The 22,911-nt window shown below is 39.3% G+C and overlaps 1 protein-coding gene across 2 annotated transcripts in view; it reads left to right on the plus strand.

Moving 5' to 3' along the window:
• sema3d (sema domain, immunoglobulin domain (Ig), short basic domain, secreted, (semaphorin) 3D) overlaps positions 1-22,911 on the plus strand; it is a 48,710-nt gene that overhangs the window by 23,625 nt on the left and 2,174 nt on the right. Inside the window, exons 4-17 of one of the 2 annotated variants that reach the window (XM_084409678.1) lie at positions 69-131; positions 817-936; positions 1,098-1,191; positions 2,143-2,271; positions 3,337-3,479; positions 11,137-11,251; positions 11,364-11,433; positions 11,683-11,827; positions 12,094-12,316; positions 12,619-12,707; positions 12,816-12,857; positions 13,674-13,831; positions 18,305-18,369; positions 18,980-19,116. In XM_084409678.1, coding sequence (XP_084265804.1) covers positions 69-131; positions 817-936; positions 1,098-1,191; positions 2,143-2,271; positions 3,337-3,479; positions 11,137-11,251; positions 11,364-11,433; positions 11,683-11,827; positions 12,094-12,316; positions 12,619-12,707; positions 12,816-12,857; positions 13,674-13,831; positions 18,305-18,369; positions 18,980-19,116 — 1,593 coding nt within the window. The remainder of the gene's footprint in view (positions 1-68; positions 132-816; positions 937-1,097; positions 1,192-2,142; positions 2,272-3,336; positions 3,480-11,136; positions 11,252-11,363; positions 11,434-11,682; positions 11,828-12,093; positions 12,317-12,618; positions 12,708-12,815; positions 12,858-13,673; positions 13,832-18,304; positions 18,370-18,979; positions 19,117-22,911) is intronic. The other variant, XM_084409679.1, reaches the window with a different exon arrangement.

Here is a 22,911-nt window from a genome sequence, read left to right on the forward strand (position 1 = left end):
TACAGTATAAAAATCATTATGTCAATGGAAAGTCCTGGACCCAACATGTGTGTGTTTCTCACTTGCAGCTGAGTTGGCCAGCTCCACGAGACAGGGTGGATATGTGTATACTTGCTGGCAAAAACCCTCTTGTAAGTATCAGTCAGAATATATGTCTGCTAAATGAACATTTCAATACACAGACTGTCTTCTCTAACTCAAACCTGTCTTGTAAAAGAGAGCCGTAAACTGTTTTGCATCAGGCTTCCTCTAAAGTTTTTTAATGATTCTTTTAAAGGAAGAAAATAATACTTTTATAAAGCAAGGATACATTAAACTGATCCAATGTGACATTTAAACTTTCACAATGTTACAAAAGATTTATATATATTTATATAAAAAAATGCTGTTCATTTGAACTTTATATTAACCAAAAAAAAAAAAATATATATATATATATATATATATATATATATATATATATACTGTATATTTATATATATTAGTATTTAGATACTTGCTTACTTACACTTAGATATTTACACTTACAGTGTATGAATGTTATTGTTATTTGAATCAGAAACAGGTGGCATAGATAATTTTAGACATTGATATTGATTGATATGGTTTGTTTTATCATTTGAAACCAAACGTTTTGTGAAAAGTTTTACTTGAAAAATTATGCTTGTGATATCTTTCTTAATTAAGACCACTTAAGTAGACATGGTGCTATTTATTGCAATGACATTAATACATTTTTATGTGTGATTTAAATATCCATCCTTTTTGAGGACACTGCACATGCTCATAATTTCTTTATTTCTCTTTCTACCTCAGACCGAATGTGCTAATTTCATAAGAGTTTTGCACAGCTATAACCGAACCCATGTCTATGCCTGTGGCACTGGAGCCTTCCACCCCACCTGTGCTTTCTTAGAGGTCAAAGGTCACAAAGAGGCAAGAAATTAAATTACTGACTGCTTCAACACAGAGTATATTGAGTTTGTTCAGATTTTCTATTTGATTGACTAGTATTCTTGAAAGAGTTTTAAAGTTTTAAGTAATTTCTCCTGTATGGTAACTAATAATAATGAGTGTTTTGTGTACTATGATCACAGGACAGCTGGCTGCACCTCCACAGCAACACTGTGGAATCTGGCCGAATGAAATGTCCCTTTGATCCACACCAGCCTTTTGCTTCAGTACTCACAGGTGAGACTGAATCAGATGACACAAACTCTTCTCTTAAACACAAACCTGATGTAAAGAGCATTTTACTCTTTACACGTAATCGGCTTTCACCCAAGAAAAATCTGGTATGTCTGTTCTGTCTGTCAGACATTTTTTTTCTTCAAGTTAAACTGACCCTTATGTTTCCAGTGGAGTACTGTGGAGAAATGTCACACCTTGTCAAGAGTACTAGCCATAAACTTTCCAAAATGTCCATTTTGTTCTTGTGTTCCAATTTTTGTGGGTTGCATTGAAGCCTGAATTTTTACAGCTGAGCAAAGTTTGATTAATTACAGCCATTAGTCATTACAGAACCTTCCTTCCTGAGAAGGCCTGAATTAGGAAAGTTTTAAATAAATAGTTTACTCGAAAGTGAAAGTTATGGGTACAAAACCAAATTGTGACATGGTCCAAAAAGGCCCATAAAAGTCCCAGCATCATAAAAGTCATCCAGAAATAGAACATCTAAGAATAAAAAATGTATCTCTTCTGTAGCAATCAAATCTAAAGTAAGTAATGCAAATGAGAATTTTCACTTTTGGGTGAAGTCTTTCAACAGTGTGGTTGAGTGTGTTTGTATATTTACACTGACAGGCATAATCAACCGGGAACAACTCTGGGAGAACACAGAGCATATTCTGTGCTCCAAACCACATGCATGGAAAGAAGTAGGGTGGAGGCCCAAACACCAAATGATAATGATGATGATAGAAATCACTGAGTTATTCTAAAAAAATAATCCATAAAGCCTTCTTGGTTGTCATGGATAGATGGTAACTTTAGAACTTCAGATCACAGGGCTTGCATATCACGTGTGTGAGGAAAAGAGAACATGATGGTGATGGCTGATGGTCAGCTGTTGAAACAGTGCCTGCAGCCTGACTGACCGCAGCTCAATGTTTACGCTGAGATGCTCCCTTTCTTTGTTTTCAGATCAGTATCTCTACGTTGGCACAGCGTCTGATTTCCTGGGCAAGGACAGCACGTTTAGCCGCTCTCTTGGCCCGCCCCCAGACCAGCAGTACATTCGCACAGACATCTCTGAGGACTACTGGATCAACGGTCAGCTTTCCCCACCAGTCCAGTTTACACTCAGTGAATAACATACAGGCACATCTTACAGAATTTTTAGGTTTACTTTTTTATGATGCAGAATACTGAATAGACGTTGATCTGTAAATGTGGGCTTTCAGAAGAAGTCTCACCAAGGCTGTATTTATTTGATAAAAAATACAGTAAAACTTTAATATTGTGAAATATTATAACAGTTTAAAATAACGGTTTTCTACTTGGATATATGTGGATATGTAATTTATTCCTGTGATGGGGAAGATGATTTGCTGCTCAAGTAATATATTTTTTTATTATTATCAATGAAAACAGTTGCTCTCTAATCATTTTGTGGATAATTTTCTCAGGATTTTTTGATTAAAAGAAAGCTCAAAAGAACAGAATTTATTTGAAAAATAAATCTTTTTAATATTATACATTTCTTTACTGTCACTTTTGATCAATTTAATGTGTCCTTGCTGAAAAAAAGCCTTTTTACCCTAAACCTTTGATTGGTGTTTATAAAAAAAAACACATAATTTTGGCCAAACACACAAGCCCAGTATATCTTACTGCTTGGACTGCTTGGAGAGTCATAACGCTCCAATCCTTTAGACATTCTCTAAATTACTCTGTTAGCAGCTGCTGGCACTTTCCACTTCTCTCCTCTCTGGGTCTTAGTCATTTGCAGAGAGTCTAATATAATACAGTCTTTGTCTAGTCATCGAGTTAATGACTGTCTTTCTTTCACCTTTGATTTTCCTTCTGAATGTTAGAGCTCTTCTAGTGGCTGATGCAATTTAATGGAGTTTAAACCCACACAGTCTATTTTCCAACCCTAAACACTCATTAACGGTCTGCTGCGAGTCCAAAAGGAAATGCCTAGCATTTACACTAAACAGTAGGATACAGTTTTGTCTTTATTCTCTCTCTCACACACAAACAGTGGATAACAAACAGGGTCTTTGCTGTTTTAATAGGCTTCCACACTTTCTTCGAAGTCTTATTAAGGGATTGTTGGATTAGTATCACATACATCAATTAAAGCTGACCAGCTTTTCTCTCTCTTGTCCACAGAGGGCAAGTTTATTTCCGCCCATCCCATCACGGACACCTACAACCCTGACGATGACAAGATTTACTTCTTTTTCCGTGAGGCATCCCGTGATGGGAGCACTGCAGACAAGAGTGTGCTGTCTCGCGTCGCCCGGATCTGCCGGGTAAGTTCTGTCCTCACGCTGCCTGATCAGAGACAAACTCACCTCATCTCTCTGATCCTTCCACAGCACATTAAATGTGCTTCCCCTGAGAGGGGAGGCTTCCTGGTACGTTCCCCTTGATGTGATCTGCTGAAAGCGGACTAAACCACTGTTGTCAGGCGGGGTAAATCATAGCAGAGGTCTGGTCATGTAATTGCTGCCTAAGTCGTTCATTGTTCATGATGACAGTGGAAGTCTCTTGTGTAGGGAAATAAGTGTGCTAAGTGACTCCATTGTGTTCCACCCATTCCTTAACACCAGTTCACTACGAAGGCTGGGGGCATTACGCTAATACATCCACAAAGAAGTCAAAGTTAGATTTGATGTCAACTGAAATAAATGATGGGGAACAATAGCTCAAACATCACACTGACCACAAATTCGTCATTTTTACTCCCTTGAAAGGGCACTGTGGGAAGTGAACTCCATTGCCAAGGTCATTTCCAAAGAAAGTGAGCAATTGAATCCCTTCACAAGGGTCTCTTCCACAAGGTCGTCATCAAATAATACAGAATATGGAAGTCATTTTGCAGTTTGTGATCCTGGGTGACAAATCCTGAACAAAGTTTAATTTAATTTCATTGTTTTGAGCTTAATTACTCTCATGTACCCATGCAAGGACAATGTTAGATAAACGTGTTTTAAACAAAGACATGGTAAAAACAGCTATAATTTCACTTATTCAGTTTTTTATTTAATTTATGAAGAGAATAATGTACAGTCAGTTGATCATTATCAAAAAATATTACTGTAAAATAGACTGAAAATAGAATAGCCAACTGACTGTACATTATACTGTTTACAGCTGCTTACCAAAATAAATGGAAATATTATTTTGAGTTAAAATTATTTAATTATATGAGAGAAGATAGAGACCACAGAGAGTGATGCAATAGGCATGAAACCAGAACTGATACTGATACATATTGTTCAAAAGCTTGGGATAAGTACGTTTTTGTGTTTCAGAATGGATGTCATGCTAGAGTACCTACACCAAAAACAATGAAATATTGCTTTTGGTCTGGGTACTTTATATATATATATATATATATATATATATATATATATATATATATATATACCCAGACGTATATATATATAAGTGTATATATATATATATATATTATATTAGTTAATAATTAACTAATTAATTGCACAATTTGCTGTAATTAATTGCAATTAATTGCATTTCCCCCAAACTTGTAATCATCAATATTTAAACTTAGAATCACCTAATTAAATTAAACAACACAGGAAAAAAGGAACAGAAGATAGCCCTATATTAAAATAATATTAAACATCAATATCAATATATTATTATTTTTCAATAATCAATCAACATAATCAATTTAACAGATTTTTTTTATTTTTTATTTTTTTTTACTAATTATCAAAATAAAATATAGTCCTACAAAGCTATTATTACCAGAGCATGTGATCAGAGCAGGTCATTTTACCATTGTTGCCGAGCATGACTATACCAGCACAGTAGGGCTATTGCAAACAGAAGTCTACTACAGAGAAATTTCACGTTATTTGAGCAGACTTTGCTTTTCCAGTGCGCGATCGGTTCATGATTGGACCGTGAACGACAGAGCAGAACGCGCAGCACAAACACGGAGCATAACATTGAGCAGAGAGCGCAGAGCGCCAACACACACACACACACACACACACACACGGAACACAGAGCGCGGCGCACACACAGAGCGGAAATGAAAGCTGCGCGAGAATGAAACCTGATCGCCGAACACGGAGGGGCGAGACGGCATATTTTCGCCCTTTTCAATAGCAGCCGCAACAGGAAATCATTAAAACGAGGCAAAAAAAAAAAGTGCTGCGTTAACGCGTTAAACATCTCAAATTAATCGCAAAGATTAACGCGTTAATTCCCCCAGCCCTAATATATATATATATATATATATATATATATACAGGGCTTGACATTAACTTTTTTGTTTCAAAGTTACTAGCCACACAGCATTTTTACTAGCCACATTTTTGTTGTTGTGAAATTACCTGATAAAAGTTGACTATGGCGTGCTAAAATTTACTTGAACTAGATTTACAACCCATTTAAATGTAAAACCACTGTACACAACCAAATCAAGACTACATAAATATCATTAGCTCTGATAAGGTTGTGTGTAAAGCTTTTTTTTTAAAAATAAAACCATGTATTATGTATTATGTCGCCACATAGCTCCACCGGCATACGACGTACCTCCAGCAGGGCAGCTAGCTGTCTCTTCGTTTGTGTTGTCGTCACTAGAGCGCAAGCGCAAGGCAACACTGTGTGCATGTACTCATTAGGGCTGTCAAAATTGCTCAAAAATGACGTTCGAATATTCCCTCTAAAAAAAAACACATAAAACCCTGCGTCCCAATGTGCATACTATCCACCCTATCTGCCCTAAATAGTATTGACAATTAATAATGTCACATACTATTTAGGATGGATAGTATGCATAGCCTATATTCGAACTATTCGAACATCTGGTTGCGCATTTTGTCAATTACGCGCATTACGTCAATAACAGGACACATTAATACAAAGAGACATAACTACTTAGGTAGTTTATTTAAGTTTAAACATAGGCTATTTGACAACGTATTATACCTACACAAAAACAAGTAAATCAAATGGCCAAGACCGCAGACCTCACTCTCGCTCACTCGCACTCGCACTCGCAGGCACTCTCTCTCTCTCGCCCTCACCCTCATGCTCATGCTCATGCTGCGTTCACACCAAACGCGAATAAAGCGTCTGGCGCGAGTGATTTTACAGTTTTTCTCGATTGCTTAAACACATTTCTTGAAACTATGCCTCGTATTCTCAAAACTGTAAACACAAATCCATAACGTCTCACCCAATTCTCCAAACATCCTATTTTCAGGTCAAAATGAAGCTCTACACTCAAAACCATTCACTCCTGCTGAAAAACCAAACTTTGCCCTCAGACAGGACACACAAGCCCTCAAAATCACACACACTACAACATAGTCTAACACACTGGTGCAATAAATTCAAAACAACATTTCCAAAACTGGTAAGTTATGTTGCTTGTGGTTCCCCCCCTCACAAACCTTTTTCACATGATGAACACAAAAGACACAACCAATGGATACATTGGCACATTTTTATTCATTCATGTACTACACAGTACAACACACACACACACACACACACACACACACACACACACACACACACACACACACACACACACACACACACACACACAAAAAAAAATATATATATATATATATATATATATATATATATATTTTACTCTCTCCTCTGATTTTTTTTAATTTACTTACAGTAAGATGTGTGTGACCATCATATGACAGTAAAAGAGCTCACATAAACCTTATTCTAATATGGAATTGTATTGGAATGGTAAAGAGTGTTGGTCGTGACAGGAGGGCCTCCACTCAAGGAGACAATATGATGAACACGTCTAAGAATGTTCCACATATGGTTGAAAAACCATAATTTGCCTAGAAAGATAACATTCTGGGAGTCAAGACTGTAAAGGATGAAGGATGCCCTCCCTTCACTGTCACACTCTGCAGCCACTCTGTGTGACTGTACGACTGCTGGCCTTTTCTTGCAAGAAAATACACCTCATCAAAGACTATTGGAAATGTTTGTCTTTTATTCAGTGATAGAATTTTGTTTGCCACCACACCTCCTTGAAGGTTCTCGAGGTGACGGTAAAGCGACTCAAATTTGGCCTTACTCGTAGCCCAGCCTCCCTCATAGTCATACCATTGACTAAGACATGGGCAACTAGAGTGGCTTGAATTTCATCTGAGACTGCTTGTCTTCTTGTCCTTGCCCTTCCTCCTCCTCATTCTTATCCCTCTTTCTTCATGTCTTTCTGGATCCATTGGTCCAAAACTCAATAAACTGATTTGGGCCCTTTTATCTATCTATTGAAGGATCTGATTGATGTGTGTTAAATTTTGACTCCTAGTGTTTCCACTTGGGTAATTGTGTGCTAACTGAGCTGAAACTGTGCTGACTTGAGTGAACAATTTTGAATGCTAGTGCTTTCTAATGGACAACACGGTCTAGGCAATGAGAAATGAAGGGATTTGTCTGTAGAGTTTTGCAGTGACAGTTCAACAAATCTGACTCATGTGTCAAAACAGGGAATAGTGTTTATAGTTTAGTGAAATGGGTGTGCTTTTTGATAAATGGCATTATGGTTTTGAAATTTTAGTTCAAAAGCCTGGTTATAGTGTTTAAGCAATCGAGAAAAACTGTAATGTTAAGTCAATGTAAAGATGCGTTTACGCGCATCTGGTGGTCTTGCGGCGCGAATGAGGCGTCACGCTCTCTGCGCATAACGGTTTAAATGAACAACAACTATACGCAAATGTTGAGTGCTGATCAAGAGTTTTGTGCAAGCAATTTAAGGTCGCGACTCTTATATAGCAGGCTTCATTCAGCGATTGAAATAAATGTTATTAACATTAATTGAAGTTTTACAGTATATAGAACCGACATTGAATGCTCCGAGCGAGCTGTGCTAAACATGAACTTTTCCTTGACATGAAACGGCAAATAATCAAACCAGTGGAAGCCTGCAGCAGTGCATGAAACTGCTGTATCTAACCTACCTTATTCATGCAATATCTATTCAGTCAGAAACATTACTAAAGTGTAGCCTACTGTACTGTTTAACGCTAACGCTTCTTCCTGTTACCTGTCCCTGACCCCTCAGGCAGCGCGCCCACTCGCAAAACAGACAGCCGCGCCTCTGCTACCGCGGGCGTTTTCCCACATTCGAATATTCATTTTCACCTTCAAAATTCTTTTTTAAAAAACTATTCGAATATATATTCGAATTTAGAATATTCGTTGACAGCCCTAATACGCATGGGAGTTCAGTTGTAGTGTCACACTTATTTCAGATGCCTTTTGAAAAGACTACAATTATTCAACCCGCCAAAGTGGCTAGTTGGAGTGACTATGTTACCCGCCACGAGCAAAATCCACCCGCATTTGGCGGGTTGGCGGGTGTTAATGTCAAGCCCTGTATATATATATATACATATATATATATATATATATATACATATATATATATATATATATATATATATATATATATATACAGGGGTTAAATTGGGATTTATTATGTGTGGGGGCTCTCCCTAGGGGGGTCCGGGGGTATAAGCAGAGAACAGTCTGTTTTCTTTCATTTTGAATTGTTCTGTTTAAAAGAAGACATTTCAAGCTTTCCATAGATATATTTCTCAGGTCTGTCAGGCAAGTAGGCTACCTTACGCTGAGTTTCGGTTCATTTATGAGACGAGCTCCAGTTCACGCGCCAGCGCCTCCGTGTCGTGATTATCTATTGTCTGCTATATTTACTTCTTATTTATTAAATCCAGGCAAATAAAAAAAATTAAGATACAATTAATACAAAACGAAATTTATTTTTAAGAAAGGCTTTGTGCTTTCTGTTTGAGGTCTCAGTGAAAGTTTTAAACAGTCTTTTAGTGCCGCTTTCAGAGCGGTCACATCCGTAACATTGTTTTTTCCTCATAAATGCGAACATGAAAAATAAAATAAAATGAATGTTATGTTCTGTGGAAAGTCGACCCTTCTTCATCCGGTGGGTATTACTTTTGGTTTACGCAGTGTATTTCACAGAATTACAAAAAAATATTTTGCCACCTAAAAGTTAAAGATTTTTTGTGTCACGTCCACGGCATGTGTAGCCTATTTCCCTCATATTAAATATAAAACGCATGTGTAGACTGATATTTTTCTAATGTCTGGACTCCTAGGGAGTATGGATATATAAACAGTTTCAATATATTGGTATTAAATGCATTTTCTGATAATTTATTTTAAGTTTTTACTGCAAATGTCACGTCCATAACGCTGGAACTGACATCACTTGATTACACATTGAATTAAACTGTTATGATAGTGACCCATACAATGTGCCAAACATACCTTCCTTACCTTGTCATTCAAGGCCAGGGCACTTTTTGTACAACCAACATTGTGCTGAACTTGACAAAATTGATCTACTGCTGCAGCGGCAGCCAGCAGCTCATGAGGTTTTTTTTTTTTTCAAGGCAGTTGTTAGAAGGTTCTGGAACTTTTGCACGCTTCCACATCCCGCGCAACTACTGATCTCCCAGGAACATTCATTATATATTGCTGCGTACATTTATCCGTGTCGGAGTAGTAGCCTACCTAGATGCGCATGGCAGGCGCGAGCGGTGCGCGATCATGGTCGACTGACAACGAGATTAAGCAGCTGAACAAGAATACGGCCGTGTTCCGATTGTTCTCATCTCAGCTCCGCCGAGACAAAATAGACATGCCATTTCAAAAATCGTTCATTTATTGTCAGAAATATGTTTTCAAAAGCATCACTTTCATCAAATGTTATGTGAAATAATTTCCAGTAGGCAACTGACTGCAAACAGGCACATCAGGACACAAACGAGCAGGCTTATGTGCCGGGGCTGAGCCCCGGAGAGCCCAATTTAACCACTGTATATATATACACACAAACAATGAGCAACAAGATACATTTAAATATATATACATATTTAAATGTAATTAAAATAGAAAATTAAATTGTAATAATATTTTATTATATGTTTTTAGGTTATTTTAGTCAAATAAATGCAGCCTTGATGAAAATTCTCCAAAACTTTGTTGTCTGTGTATATGTTGAAAACTGTTTTAATGCACAGTGCTTCAATTGACCAAAAAAAATTCAATATTATAGAGAACTGTGTAGTGATTTTAAGCAATTGTCCGTGCAAGTCAGCTGTCAACCTGCAAGTATAAAAAGTCAATGATTTAAAGCAGTTTCCTTAATGCTGTAGACTCATCCTCCCGGGCTGTATGCTATAAAAATTCCAAGCTCTATTGCAAAATTCTTGTTTCGAAGCGGGCGGGTTTTTATAGCTTTAGAAGTGAGCTGTAAAGCTATCCGAGGCCAGATTCCTCACTGGATAACTGGCCTAACACTAGAGAGGGCATCTTTGAAGATTAAAGAATTTGGAAAACGCCACTCCTAAACCTCTTTTAGGTGTTTGCCCCCCTTTTTCTCAAGTGTGTGTGTTATTCAACAGGGATAATGGCAGAGGAGGAATATGTTTGCTGCTTTAAGTGGGTGTAGGTGAAATCATTGGAGTCCTTTGATTAAACCCTTCTGGCTATAATGAGGAGATTCATTTAAGTGTTCTCAGCATGTCTTCTCGTCCTAAGACCTCTCAGTGCTCTATTGTGCATCTAAAGACGTAAACCTGCTCTTTGAGTGTTCATGGAGAGGGTCGTTATATTCCCATTATAAACTTGCCTCACTCGCTCTTCTCGCTCTCTTGAACTCTCTTTCTTTTTCTGTCTCTTTTGTTTGTGTGCCTCTTGTGTGTGTCTGTGTGTACCTGAGGGGTTTGTGGTGTTCTGTAGTCGCATGCTTAAATAAATAAGCTGCTCTAATCAGAAGCAAATGCTGGTTTTACATTTTTATTGTAAAGCCTATACTGTAACTAAACTAAAGATTTCAATTATAAACATGTGCTTTCATAACAACAACATTTAAAGACCCTATATGCATGTGTTTGCTTGCAGAATGATGTTGGGGGTTTGAGAAGTCTTACCAACAAGTGGACAACATTCCTCAAAGCAAGACTTGTGTGCTCCATTCCTGGACCAGATGGAGTGGACACACACTTTGATGAGCTCCGTGAGTGATCTGTTTTCTGTTCCTACTCCCTCTCATAAACACATATTTCAGTTTTATCATACTTCTTGGCATTTAAAACGATGTTCATCGTGTATTTGTGTGTGTGTTGCAGAGGACATCTTTCTCCTCCCTAGTAGAGATGAGAGAAATCCAATGGTGTACGGAGTGTTCACCACCACCAGGTGAGAACCAGCTCCTACTGTACAGTGAGCGTATTAATATTTCATTGCTTTTGGTCTGGGTACTGTAGCTTGAAATCCATTTTTAAACTTGTTGGTGTGATATAAAATGAGTTCAAATATATTTTATAGATTAACAAGGCAATTAAAAGTATGGTGGATTTGTATAAAGTTGCCCATTTAAAATGTATAATTCTTTTTTACTGTGTCATTCATCTTCTTTCGTTTTTGTAACTTGTTTTTTGGGGTCAGTTCTATCTTTAAAGGATCGGCGGTGTGTGTCTATAACATGGAAGACATCCGTGCGGTGTTTAATGGACCTTATGCTCATAAAGAGGGACCAGACCATCGCTGGGTGGAATATGAAGGCAGAATACCCTACCCACGACCGGGAACTGTTAGTGGCACTCTTTCAATTTATTTTATTCTTTATTCTTTTTTTTAAACCCCCTTTCAGTCATTGACACTTTTGACACAGGAGTTTTATACATTACCGCTAGAGGGAGACATAACACAATATAAACCTTACACAAACACAACATTCATGATAATACCAAAGGCAGTTTCATCACTTCATTTGAGTGCATATTTATAATAACTTCCAGAAATTCATGCTGTTATATATTCTAAACGTTTAACTCTAAATCTTATTTTCTTTCGTAGTGCCCCAGTCGGACATATGATCCTCATATAAAAACGACTAAAGACTTTCCAGATGAAGTCATCAGTTTTATACGATTGCACCCTCTCATGTACCGCTCCGTGCACCCAATGACAGGCCGACCAATTTTCACTCGTGTCAATACAGAGTTCCGGCTCACTCGGATTGTAGTGGACCGTGTGGCAGCTGAGGACGGACAGTATGCTGTTATGTTCTTGGGCACAGGTATGATATATAACAGCCACATATGATGTATATATATATTTTTTTTTGGGCATTTTAAAAGGTTTTAATGACCTCATGAACTGCCTACAAAGATAGCATTTTGCCAAACATAGGCATGTTCTAAATACCTATAATGTTTAAATATGCAGAAAAGGTTGGAAACGCACTAAACACTTGGCCCTGCATAAGCTTCAAAAGTGAACAAATAAATAAATAAAAGTAGCTTTTATTTCGATCAACCAGCAGATGGCAGTAGAGCTTATCTATTTAAGAGGCAAATGTGTGCATGTTTGTCTGTACAGATATGGGATCAGTTTTGAAGGTTGTCAGCATCACTCAAGAAAACTGGTCCACAGAGCAGATCATCTTAGAGGAGCTTCAGGTGTTCAAGGTAAAAGTCAAAACCATTCAAATATGAAGCATTTATGGATGAATGAAAAACGACAAATTAATAAACAAAACAAGTTCACCTGGTAATGTCTTTATTTTTTTCTCTCAGAGTCCCTCACCCATCCTCAACATGGAAATCTCCTCAAAGCAGGTAAGAACAGACTTGGTTCTAGTAAACTAAACCTTTAGCTTGGGAATGAATAAATGAAGAAAATAAATAATTCATAAATTAAATAAATCAACTTTTTCATCAAGAAATGACTGTTATGATTCATTAGTAAGCTGTTTTAATTTCAGAGGTTCCACAGGACTATTTGTTATATTTTAGCTACTGCAAGTCAAAGTTCTCAAGCCTCTGTCTCAAAATAGATTTGTTAGGACCTCCATTGTTTTGTTCTGGTTTATCAAAGTCTTGCGGATACGTTTCTTCTGTTCTTGTGCCATTCCTTTCATTTTTCCTTTATACTCCCATTTGTCTAATTATATCTTATTATACTTTGGAGCTCATGGTTAGGTTAAGAGTTCACCCAAAAGCTTTTATCCTTTCTCTGCATAAAGATAGAACCGTATGGCTACATCAGTGGGACACTTGGCCAATTGTTTTTGTAACTGTTTATTTTTTATGGCCTTTTTTATTTTAATAGTAGAGGATAATAGAGTACCGATAATATTAAATGGTTTCAGAAAAGATCCTGAACAGCTTTATTTTCAGACTTCTGTAAGAAAAGCAAGAGCACCACAACTTTTATTGTGCTTATTGTTGTTGTGTTTAGGGTTAGTTTCGTCACATGTACACGTACCTCTTTTTTTTTTTTTTAGTTTGTTGGACCAAAATAGACACGAAATGCAAACGAATGACATTTACTGATAACTCTATTAGAGAGATTGCTCCAGTAAGCACTTTTTTTGTCATTGCACCTGGTTTATTACTTTGTGTGTGTGTGTGTGTGTGTGTGTGTGTGTACAGCAGCAGCTGTTTGTTGGAGGAAGCGACGGGTTAGTGCAGGTGTCCCTGCACAGGTGCCATATTTATGGGCAGGGCTGTGCAGAATGCTGCCTGGCTAGAGACCCCTACTGCGCTTGGGACGGCATCCAGTGCTCCAGATACATTCCAGCCTCTAAGAGGTAACACACAAACACACATGCACATGAGCTGATAAAGTCATTGTCCCAAAGAAGAGTCGATGCAAAGCCTTGAAACTGATTCACGAAGTCAGCATTTCTGTTTAACGGTCTTCTTATCGGCACACACAAAAATGCAGCGCCACATGTATCCTATGATATCCCTGCGATGTGCACCGTGTGCAGTTTGGTGCTCTGGTGTTTGGGATAGCAGAAAGTTAAAAGAGAGAGAGGGCTTTGTGGTGCCCTCTTTCTGACCTACTTCTCCTGGGTGAGTTGTTTCCTGGAGTTCAGCACAGAGAAGAAAATGATAAATATTTGATTTTTCCTGTGCCATAGGGTGTAGTGGGACTGGACTGGACAGGCAAATTGATTAAAGTTGCTTTGTTGTTGAGATGATGTATGTGAGCTGCCAGAGAAGTTTTCTTGCCCTTTCTCTCCCCTGCTCTCCGGTCCGCCACTGCCGCAAGGAGGCCAGGTCAGTCCTGCAGAGAGAGAGAGAGAGAGAGAGAGAGAGAGAGAGAGATACAGAGAGATACATTTTAGTCTGTTTTGGAGATTGTTTGGCTGTCAGATGTCTCTGTTTGAAAAAACACTTTGTGGCTTCATTAAGACTCATATCTGTCATCGAAGTTTGTTGTATTACGGAGAGAGCCGGAGAGGGTGTTTTCATAAAAATGGTGGCAGTTCTGATTTTGTGTTTGAAATTAAATAAAATGCATGACACTAGTCTTAATGTCTATTTTCTTGCTCTGAAGATTAAACTTTAGATTAGCCAGTTATGCTTGCATGGGTATTAAGGTAACTGATCTCACTTCCTTGGATTTATGTTCAATTAATCCAGTATTTCTCAACCTTTTTGATTACATGATATCCACAAGAATTTTTAAAGGTCCCATGATGCTTTAAATTCATGATTTACTAGAAAAGGATTTAAAAAAAATATATTTTTTTTCACTCACAATTTATACTTGATAAAATATGTTTAGCTTGGCATAACAAGAAAAATGTGAACACTTCAAAAGAGTAATAAGATTTATACATTTACATGACTTTTCCAGGTCTAGTATGTAAGCTCTCTGTTGTCTGTCACTGTTAACTTTTTTCAGATAAAGTAATACCACAGATGTTGCCTTGGTTATATTATTTAAAATAGAGTTTCTCAACTGGTGTGTCGTTGACCCAAAGGTCTGTCACGGAGTGTGTAGTCTAAGAAACAAACGTAATTCTATATTTTTTCTGATGCGAGACTTTTAATTTGAAAGATGCGCATGAAATCTGTTGACACTTCTGTTAGACGCAGTTTAAGTGAAGAGTGCCTGAGAATAATGCATTGCCCTGATTCAGTATCTGTTGTCAGATGAGATGTTGTCAGGCTAAATGTTAGTGTCATTATTCTAACATTATTTTCTGAACTTGTTACAAAATAAAAACTTCTCGGGTTACAACTGTAACCCTTGTTCCGGAACGAAATGCTGCGTCGAAGACGGCACTTTGGGGAATGCCTCCAGCGTGATAGTGTCTGAAGCATGTGTGGAACTAGTCCAATCTCGATTGGTGTTGCGTCATGACGTCACATGTGACGGTGTATACGGAAGCTACAACGGGACGCCAGAACACAACAGTGTTAGCTTCTAATAGGTCAGAGCAAGTCATTATCAGGCACTCAGGAGGTCTGGCAAAGGGACGCAGCATCTCATTCCCTTCTCAGGGAACAAGGGTTACAGTTGTAACCAGAGACTTTCCCTTTCAAGGGAACTTGTGCTGCGTTGAAGACAGCTCAGGATGAGAGGACTTGAGAACCCGGCGTGGAGGGCAGATCCAAGCTACAATATCTGATGAAGGTGATGCAAGGAGGCCCAGCCAGCAGCATCACAGACCTCTTGAAGGGAAACCCCTGATAGCAGGGCTTTGGAGGAAGCCACTTCTAGTCGAGTGAGCTCTTATTAGGAGAGGCGAGGGCAGACTGTGCGCCTCGTACGCTGAAGAACTAGCCTCCACAACCCAGCTGCTAAACGTCTGCTTAGAGGCAGGGGAACCCTTCTTAAGTGACCCAAAACACACTAATAGCTGGTCCGACTTCCTCCAACCTGAGGACCTACGTACGTAGGCCTCCTAGGCCCGGACAGGGTATAGTAGGTGTAGACTTCCTGATCAGCCGACACAGGTGGTGGAGGATAAAAGGCCTGCAGGATAACTGACTGTGCCACATTAGATGGCACATTGGGCACGTAGCCCGGCCTAGGGTGGAGAATGGCCTTTACCCTCCCAGGAGCAAACTCGAGGCAAGAGGGAGAAACAGATAAAGCCTGCAGGTCCCCCATTTTTTTGAGGGACGTAATGGCTAGCAGGAAGGCCACTTTGAAAGAGACAAACTTCTCCGACACTTAGTCAATGTGTTCGAAGGGTGCCAGGGATAACCGTTCAAGAACCACTGCCAGGTCCCACACAGGAACTTTGGCTTGGATGACAGGCCTCATCCTCCGAGCACCATGAAGGAAACGAACTATTAGTTGGTGTTTCCCCAGAGGGCCACCACTTAAAGGCATGTGGAAGGCAGCTATGGCCGCCACATAGACCTTAAGTGTGGACGGGGAAAGACCATCAGAGAAACGAATTTGGGGGAACTCCAGCACTGAAGCCACTGGGCAGTTAACTGGGTCCAGCTGGCGTTCTCTGCACCATAAAGTAAACACATTCCACTTTAAAGCATAACATTTCCTCGTGGAGGGAGCTCAGAGTTTTAAGATGGTCTCAACAACCTCGGTTGAGAGACCAGTACTTAGGAGTTGGTCCCACTCAGGGGCCAGACCCATAGCTTTCGCAGCTCCGGCCGAGGGTGGTGTAATAGGCCCTCGACCTGCGAGAGAAAGTCCCTACTGATGGCAGTCTTCCATGCGGGGGCTGCTAGGAGCAATATGATGTCTGAGAACTAGACTCGGGCCGTCTAGTACAAGGCTACCAGAAGTAAACTGACCCCATCCCGACGTACCCTCTCTAGAACTCCGGGGAGCAGAGCGATCGGGGGAAATGCGTACAGTCACAGAGGAGCTGGATGTGTGAGTGAAAACCAAAGTGGACAATGTGAGTTGTCGTGAGAGGCGAACAAATCTACTTCCGCTTGGCCGAGCTTCCTCCAAATTAGCTCCACCATGTCGGGGTGGAGCCTCTATTCACCGGGCCTCAGCCCCTGTCTCGACAGGATGTCTGCTCCCAAATTTCCATCCAGGGAATGTACATTGCTCTGATTGAGAGCAACTTGCCATGGGACCACAGAAGAACCAGATGTGCCAGTCAGCACAGAGGGCGCGACCTCAGGCCTCCCTGCCAATTTATATAGGAGACCACCGACGTATTGTCCGTTCAAACTAGATCATGATGGCCCCTGAGGTCTGGGAGGAAGTGTCTCAGGGCCAGAAACTCAGCCATCATCTCCAGGCAATGTGCCACGAAAGATGATGCCCTCTCCACAGACCTCTGGTAAAGTGGCCCTCCATGACCGCTTCCCATCCCGTGAGCCTTAATCGATATAATTGAGTATTCAAATGCCCTGAAGCCTCAGTGGAGCTAGAGCAGCATCCATACACTTTGTGAAGGTGCGAGGGGATAACGTTAGGCCGAACGGAAGAACCCAGTATCGGTTTGCTTTTTCCCCAAAAGAGAACCGCAGGAACTTCCTGTGTTGAGGAAGGATGGATAATGTGGAAGTACGCATCCTTGAGATACATTTTGACAGACCAGTCTTTGGATATGATTTGACTGGGATGATACTAACAATGATAGGGATATTTAGCATCTTTAACTTGAATCTCCTCAGAGAACGATTCAATTCCCTGAGATCTATGATAGGACGCAACCACCCATCCTTTTTGGGTACTGTGAAGTACCAGATGTAGAACCCGGCCTCCTTCTCGTGAGGAACACACTCTATGGCCTCCTTCGCTAAAAGGGACCCTGCTCGGAGTTGACAATAGTGTTGACCACTCCGCTGAATTTTCCAATGAATTTAGGCCTCTACATATTCTACTAGGGAGATCAGTCTCTCGTGACTGACCTCAGGTGATGTGTAAAATACTTTCAGATGTTATCGCTCCGTCACGGGGGGGACCGCCCTCAGAGGCCTGCTCGCAGCGTCAGGGCCTCTTTCCCGAAGCCTTCCTCGCCTGAATGACAGTCCCGAAGCGCACAAGGCGCACATCCGTGTACACCATCACATGTGACGTCATGACGCAACATCAATCGAGATTAGACTAGTTCCACAGAGTTACATTTGTTACATTTGAATTGTAATTGTTACATTTGAATTGAAATGTTACAGTTACATTTGAATATCGATGAATGGACACAGAAAAATATTAGAAACTCAAGCTGTATTTGCTCTTTAAATGTTTTGGTTGTTCAAGGAGTCAGAAATGTAATAAAAATAAATCAGAGTCTAAATAAAAAGCTTTTTTCACATCTGCTCACTGCTTACAGGAGGGCCAGAAGGCAGGACATCAAACATGGAGATCCATCCAGCCATTGTTGGGACACAGAGGATGGTAAGGAGGCATACGAGGGTGTGTGTGTGTGAGAGTGTGTGGTTTTGGTAAACCCTACGTTATGGGGACAAAATTTTCCCACAAAGATGGCAACATCAGGAATCCTTGACCTTGTGGGGACATTTGTTTGGTCCCTATGAGGTAAACGGCTTATAAATCATACTAAAGGCTCGTTCACACCAAGAACGATAACTATAAAGATAACTATATTAGCGTCCACACCAGCGTACGATATCGTTCTGTTTATTCTTTTGGGTAGGTATAGGGTTAGAGAATAGAATGTACAATATGCACTGTATAAAAATCATTATGTCTATGGAAAGTCCCCATAAAACATGGAAACCGAACGTGTGTGTGTGTGTGTGTGCATATAGAGCATAAAAGCACTAAAAGCTATGTTTTGTTTTAAGATGCCGCATTGTCCTGTGGGGCTCAACTAATGGACAATGCTAACCCAAAAAATACCTTTACTGTATTTTTGATATGCTGATCGCTCTCTCTCTCTCTCTCTCTCTCTCTCTCTCTCTCTCTCTCTCTCTCTCTCTCTCTCTCTCTCTCTCTCTCTCTCTCTCTCTCTCTCTCTCTCTCTCTCTCTCTCTCTCTTTGGCAGTATTTGGGAGGAATGTTGAGGAAAAGGTGTTGTACGGAGTGGAGAGCAACTCCTCTTTTCTTGAGTGCGTTTCTAAATCCCAGCAGGCCTTAATCCGCTGGTTCGTACTGAAGCCAGGAACGGACCACCGTCAAGAGGTATCACCAACATTCATCTGCCACTCCTGTGTGTGTGTGTTTGATTTACCCACTTTCCTAGTTGTATCTAGAATGACAGTTGTTAAGTAGTTAGCAACACTACAAAATAAAAAATAAAAATCTATAAACGAAAGCAGTGCATAGGGTCATGCAAATGAAATGTTGAATAATTTATTTCGACAGTGAATTGCTTGTTTACTGTACATAAACTGTAATCAAACTGATTCACCAAAATAAATAGTAGCCTACCATAAAATGTGGTAGTGCAGTGTTTTAAACATCATTCAGCATTCATGTAATGTATAGCCTGGGTGTATTCCAGTCATATTTTCTCTTTCATAAAAATGTCTTTTGAGATCACAGGCTTTTTATGATTCAACACACTCCAGAAACAGATTTACAGTAACTTTCAACCCCCTGATGCTTAGAAAAAGTAGATGTTGCATAATTCTGAAGATCATATTACTAAACAATGTGTTGTAACAGAGAGACCGAGAACTCAAACAGTTCTGTTGATAATCGTGAAAATGGCCTGGGGCTCAGAAAACTAAGGGAACACAAACATGGAGATACAGAACACAGCAGAACTTGACCTTCACTGGTGGATTCATCTCTCTGTTTTACACCTACACATTTAATCTCATCTTCACTGCTGTCTATTGGGTGTCATGTTTCCCTTTTTTACTTTAGAAACACATAAATACACTCATCTTTCAGATATCTTTTAAACTCTCTGATGGAGTGTATTTATGCTATCTGCTAAGACAAAGATACTCCAGTTGTTTATTTAAGTCACTGTTTTGTGCAGCGTGTTAAGAGTGTAGTAATGGATCTATGTGTGTTGTGGATGAAAGTTCATAGTGCAGAGACAGAGGTCATTTTAACCTTGTGCCGTGTGTGTCCCTCGTCTTTATTAGCTGTGATGAATAGACGGGGGGCCAAGACCTGACTCTGGAGTGGTAGATCAGCATATCCTTCTATTGATCCATCTCCACAACAATTAATCCCAACAGGAGTGTGTGTGTGAGAGAGAAAGAGAGTTGAAGACACATTTGTGGAGGCATGACAGCAGAAGGTCAAATCACAGCACAAATGTCACAGGATAGTTGCAATTCTAGTAGAAACATGCAGTTTCCTGCTTTTGGAAAAATCCTCCAGTCCCACGTCTCAAGTAAACATTAGTCTTGCTATGATGCATTTGTTTTATTTTTGTTTCCCTTCCTGCTTTTCTTTTCCTCCTTTCTTTCTCCCGTCTTTCCCACAGCACAAAACGACTCCCTACCGCCCAGCTGCCCAAAACACCTGCAACACACAATCTCACGTGTGGCGCAATCTTAAAATATCACCCCACACTTCACCTCGTAAAAGACAACAATGAATGATAGAAGAGAAAACAGAGCTTGCGTGTATGTGTGAATGTTTATCGAATCAAAGTAAAACAATATCTGGTTGCAATAACAGAAAGGATGCTTCATATCCCACATAGCTGAGAACACAACAACTATGGGATGGAAATTACAAAGAATTTATTGTTTCTGGTTCCAATTCTGATTTTGGTTCCTTCACAATTCTGTGAAAACAAGTTGTCTTAAAAACGTACACCTTGAATTGATTTTGTCTAAAGCCATATGAAGGCAGCACACAATAATAATAAAAAAATGTAGGCCTATATATACACGATTTAAAAGATGTATTTCAATTGTATATACAATTTCCATCCATTTGCATTAGTTTTAACAAAAACTAATAAACTTTAATATGTGATGCATATTCATATAATTCATACATGCATAAAACAAGCAAGAAAGAGATTTATGCAATAGTACTAAAAACCCAAATGTGTTTTACAATAACTAGGTTCATATATTTACCATCAATAAGTCCAATTTATTATATGTGAACCAATCTCATATTTTTGTTCCACAGCTGGCCACATTTTAACCATGTTCATACTTTTTAATGAATTACATTTAATTATTTTAACAATGAAAAGATTTACAGTATGCTGATTCTAAGGAATTTGAATAAATACATTTAGGCTAATAAATAATAAACTATACTATGATTCATTTTTGAGTGCATAAGGGGCAAAGAGTTGCTTTCACACATTTTAATTGTTGATTCTTGTGCAGGGCTGACATGAAAAAAGAAGCATGCATGACAATCTTCATGACAACATCAACGCTTTATAGTCTAATCTTGAAGTATGCAGCATATTTTTTATGTTACATACATGTAGATGGAATAATCCAGGCATTCTAAAACCAAATGTAACCAAACATCATGCAAATCCTTCCTGTATTGTTCAAAAAATCGGACCTGTTATCGATTCACAGCACTTAATAGCCCTAAACAGGACTGTTCTCACTCCCTCTCATTCTCTTTTCCCTCTTCATCCCTTTACGCTTTTTCCATGCTGTTCACTACCCTCTTTTTACAACTAAATATTATTTCCCAGAGGATAGTGGGTCACCGGCAGGCCAGCTCATATTTGAGATGTGAGAAAGATCCTGTGTTGAAGGTTCCAGACCCTCTCTCTTTCTTTCTCTAAACCCACAACCAAGACCCAGTGGTGTGTGGAGGGGCCACAGAGAGACAAAGTCCTCGTATTGTAGTTTTAATGCCTTTGACCCGGCTCTTAGACCGATGCCGTGCTTAAACCTGCTTCTGTGATCAGAGGCCAGTTTCCTCCTGCCCCCCCAGTAAAACCTTCAGCAGGAGTTATACGGTGTGATATACTGCTGAGATACGAAACACAGACACGCATTCACTTCCAGCAAACTCACACACCAGAACATCTCCATGACACACACATACACGTTTCATCTTGACACTCGTGCCCTTGGCCTTTATGTTTTAGTTCCTGCTGTCACAGGTGCTGTAGACATTGCAAAACCGCCCTATTTCCTCTAATTCCTGACACGTTTCTGCAGGGTACGATTTATAGTCATACTCAGAATTTTTATTCCAAAACTAAAGAGTTGTTTAGTGCAATCATGACTATTGCATTTCCTTGAAGCATCTTTTAGATGGCAGATAGATTAGCATAAGTCAATGCAGTGCTAAGCAGCTTGCGTGTCTTTTACAGGGATTCGGTATGCTTTGAAGCTTTCTTTCCCTCCTCTCCGTACTGCACAGCTGTATTGATTTAGTCCACAACTACAGCAGGAGAAATCAGCAGCCTCAAAAACACAGATAACAGAAAAAAATGAAAGGGAGAGAAAGAATAGGCAGATAGGAACGGAAGGAAGGGAGGCGAATGGATGGAGAAACTGATGTTGGCCAAAAAGAAATATTAGCATGACTAAAGCTGGTGGAGATGATTGATTTGTGAATAAATTGTTATTTTGAATAATTTCTTTTATATTAGTTATTTGACTAAAACGAAATCTGTGAAAATTCATCTGACATAATCAAGGTCTTATTTTGGATGACAGCATCAAATTTGTACGTCCAAATTTATACGACCAATACAACTAAAATCGGCCTGATTTATACAATTAAATCAAAAAGATTGTGATATCAGTAGTATTTAGGGCCACACTAACTTTTTTTTAAAACGTATCTGCGCGGATTAATTAGTTTCAAGGCACCAATATGCACATGGATACAGGACATCTTATAATTTTATTTTTACAATGGGTATTTTGCAAGTTAGTCGTATTGATTCATTTTTTCCTAAGAATTTCCAGCATCTCTGTATAAGAATATGATGTGACATGCATGGGCAAATTACATTTGTATGCATATTCCTATAAAACCCGTCCAGACAGCTCTAAAATATAAATCGTTATT

This window comes from Rutilus rutilus (genome assembly GCF_951802725.1).
Source record: "Rutilus rutilus genome assembly, chromosome: 5".
Taxonomy (NCBI): domain Eukaryota; kingdom Metazoa; phylum Chordata; class Actinopteri; order Cypriniformes; family Leuciscidae; genus Rutilus; species Rutilus rutilus.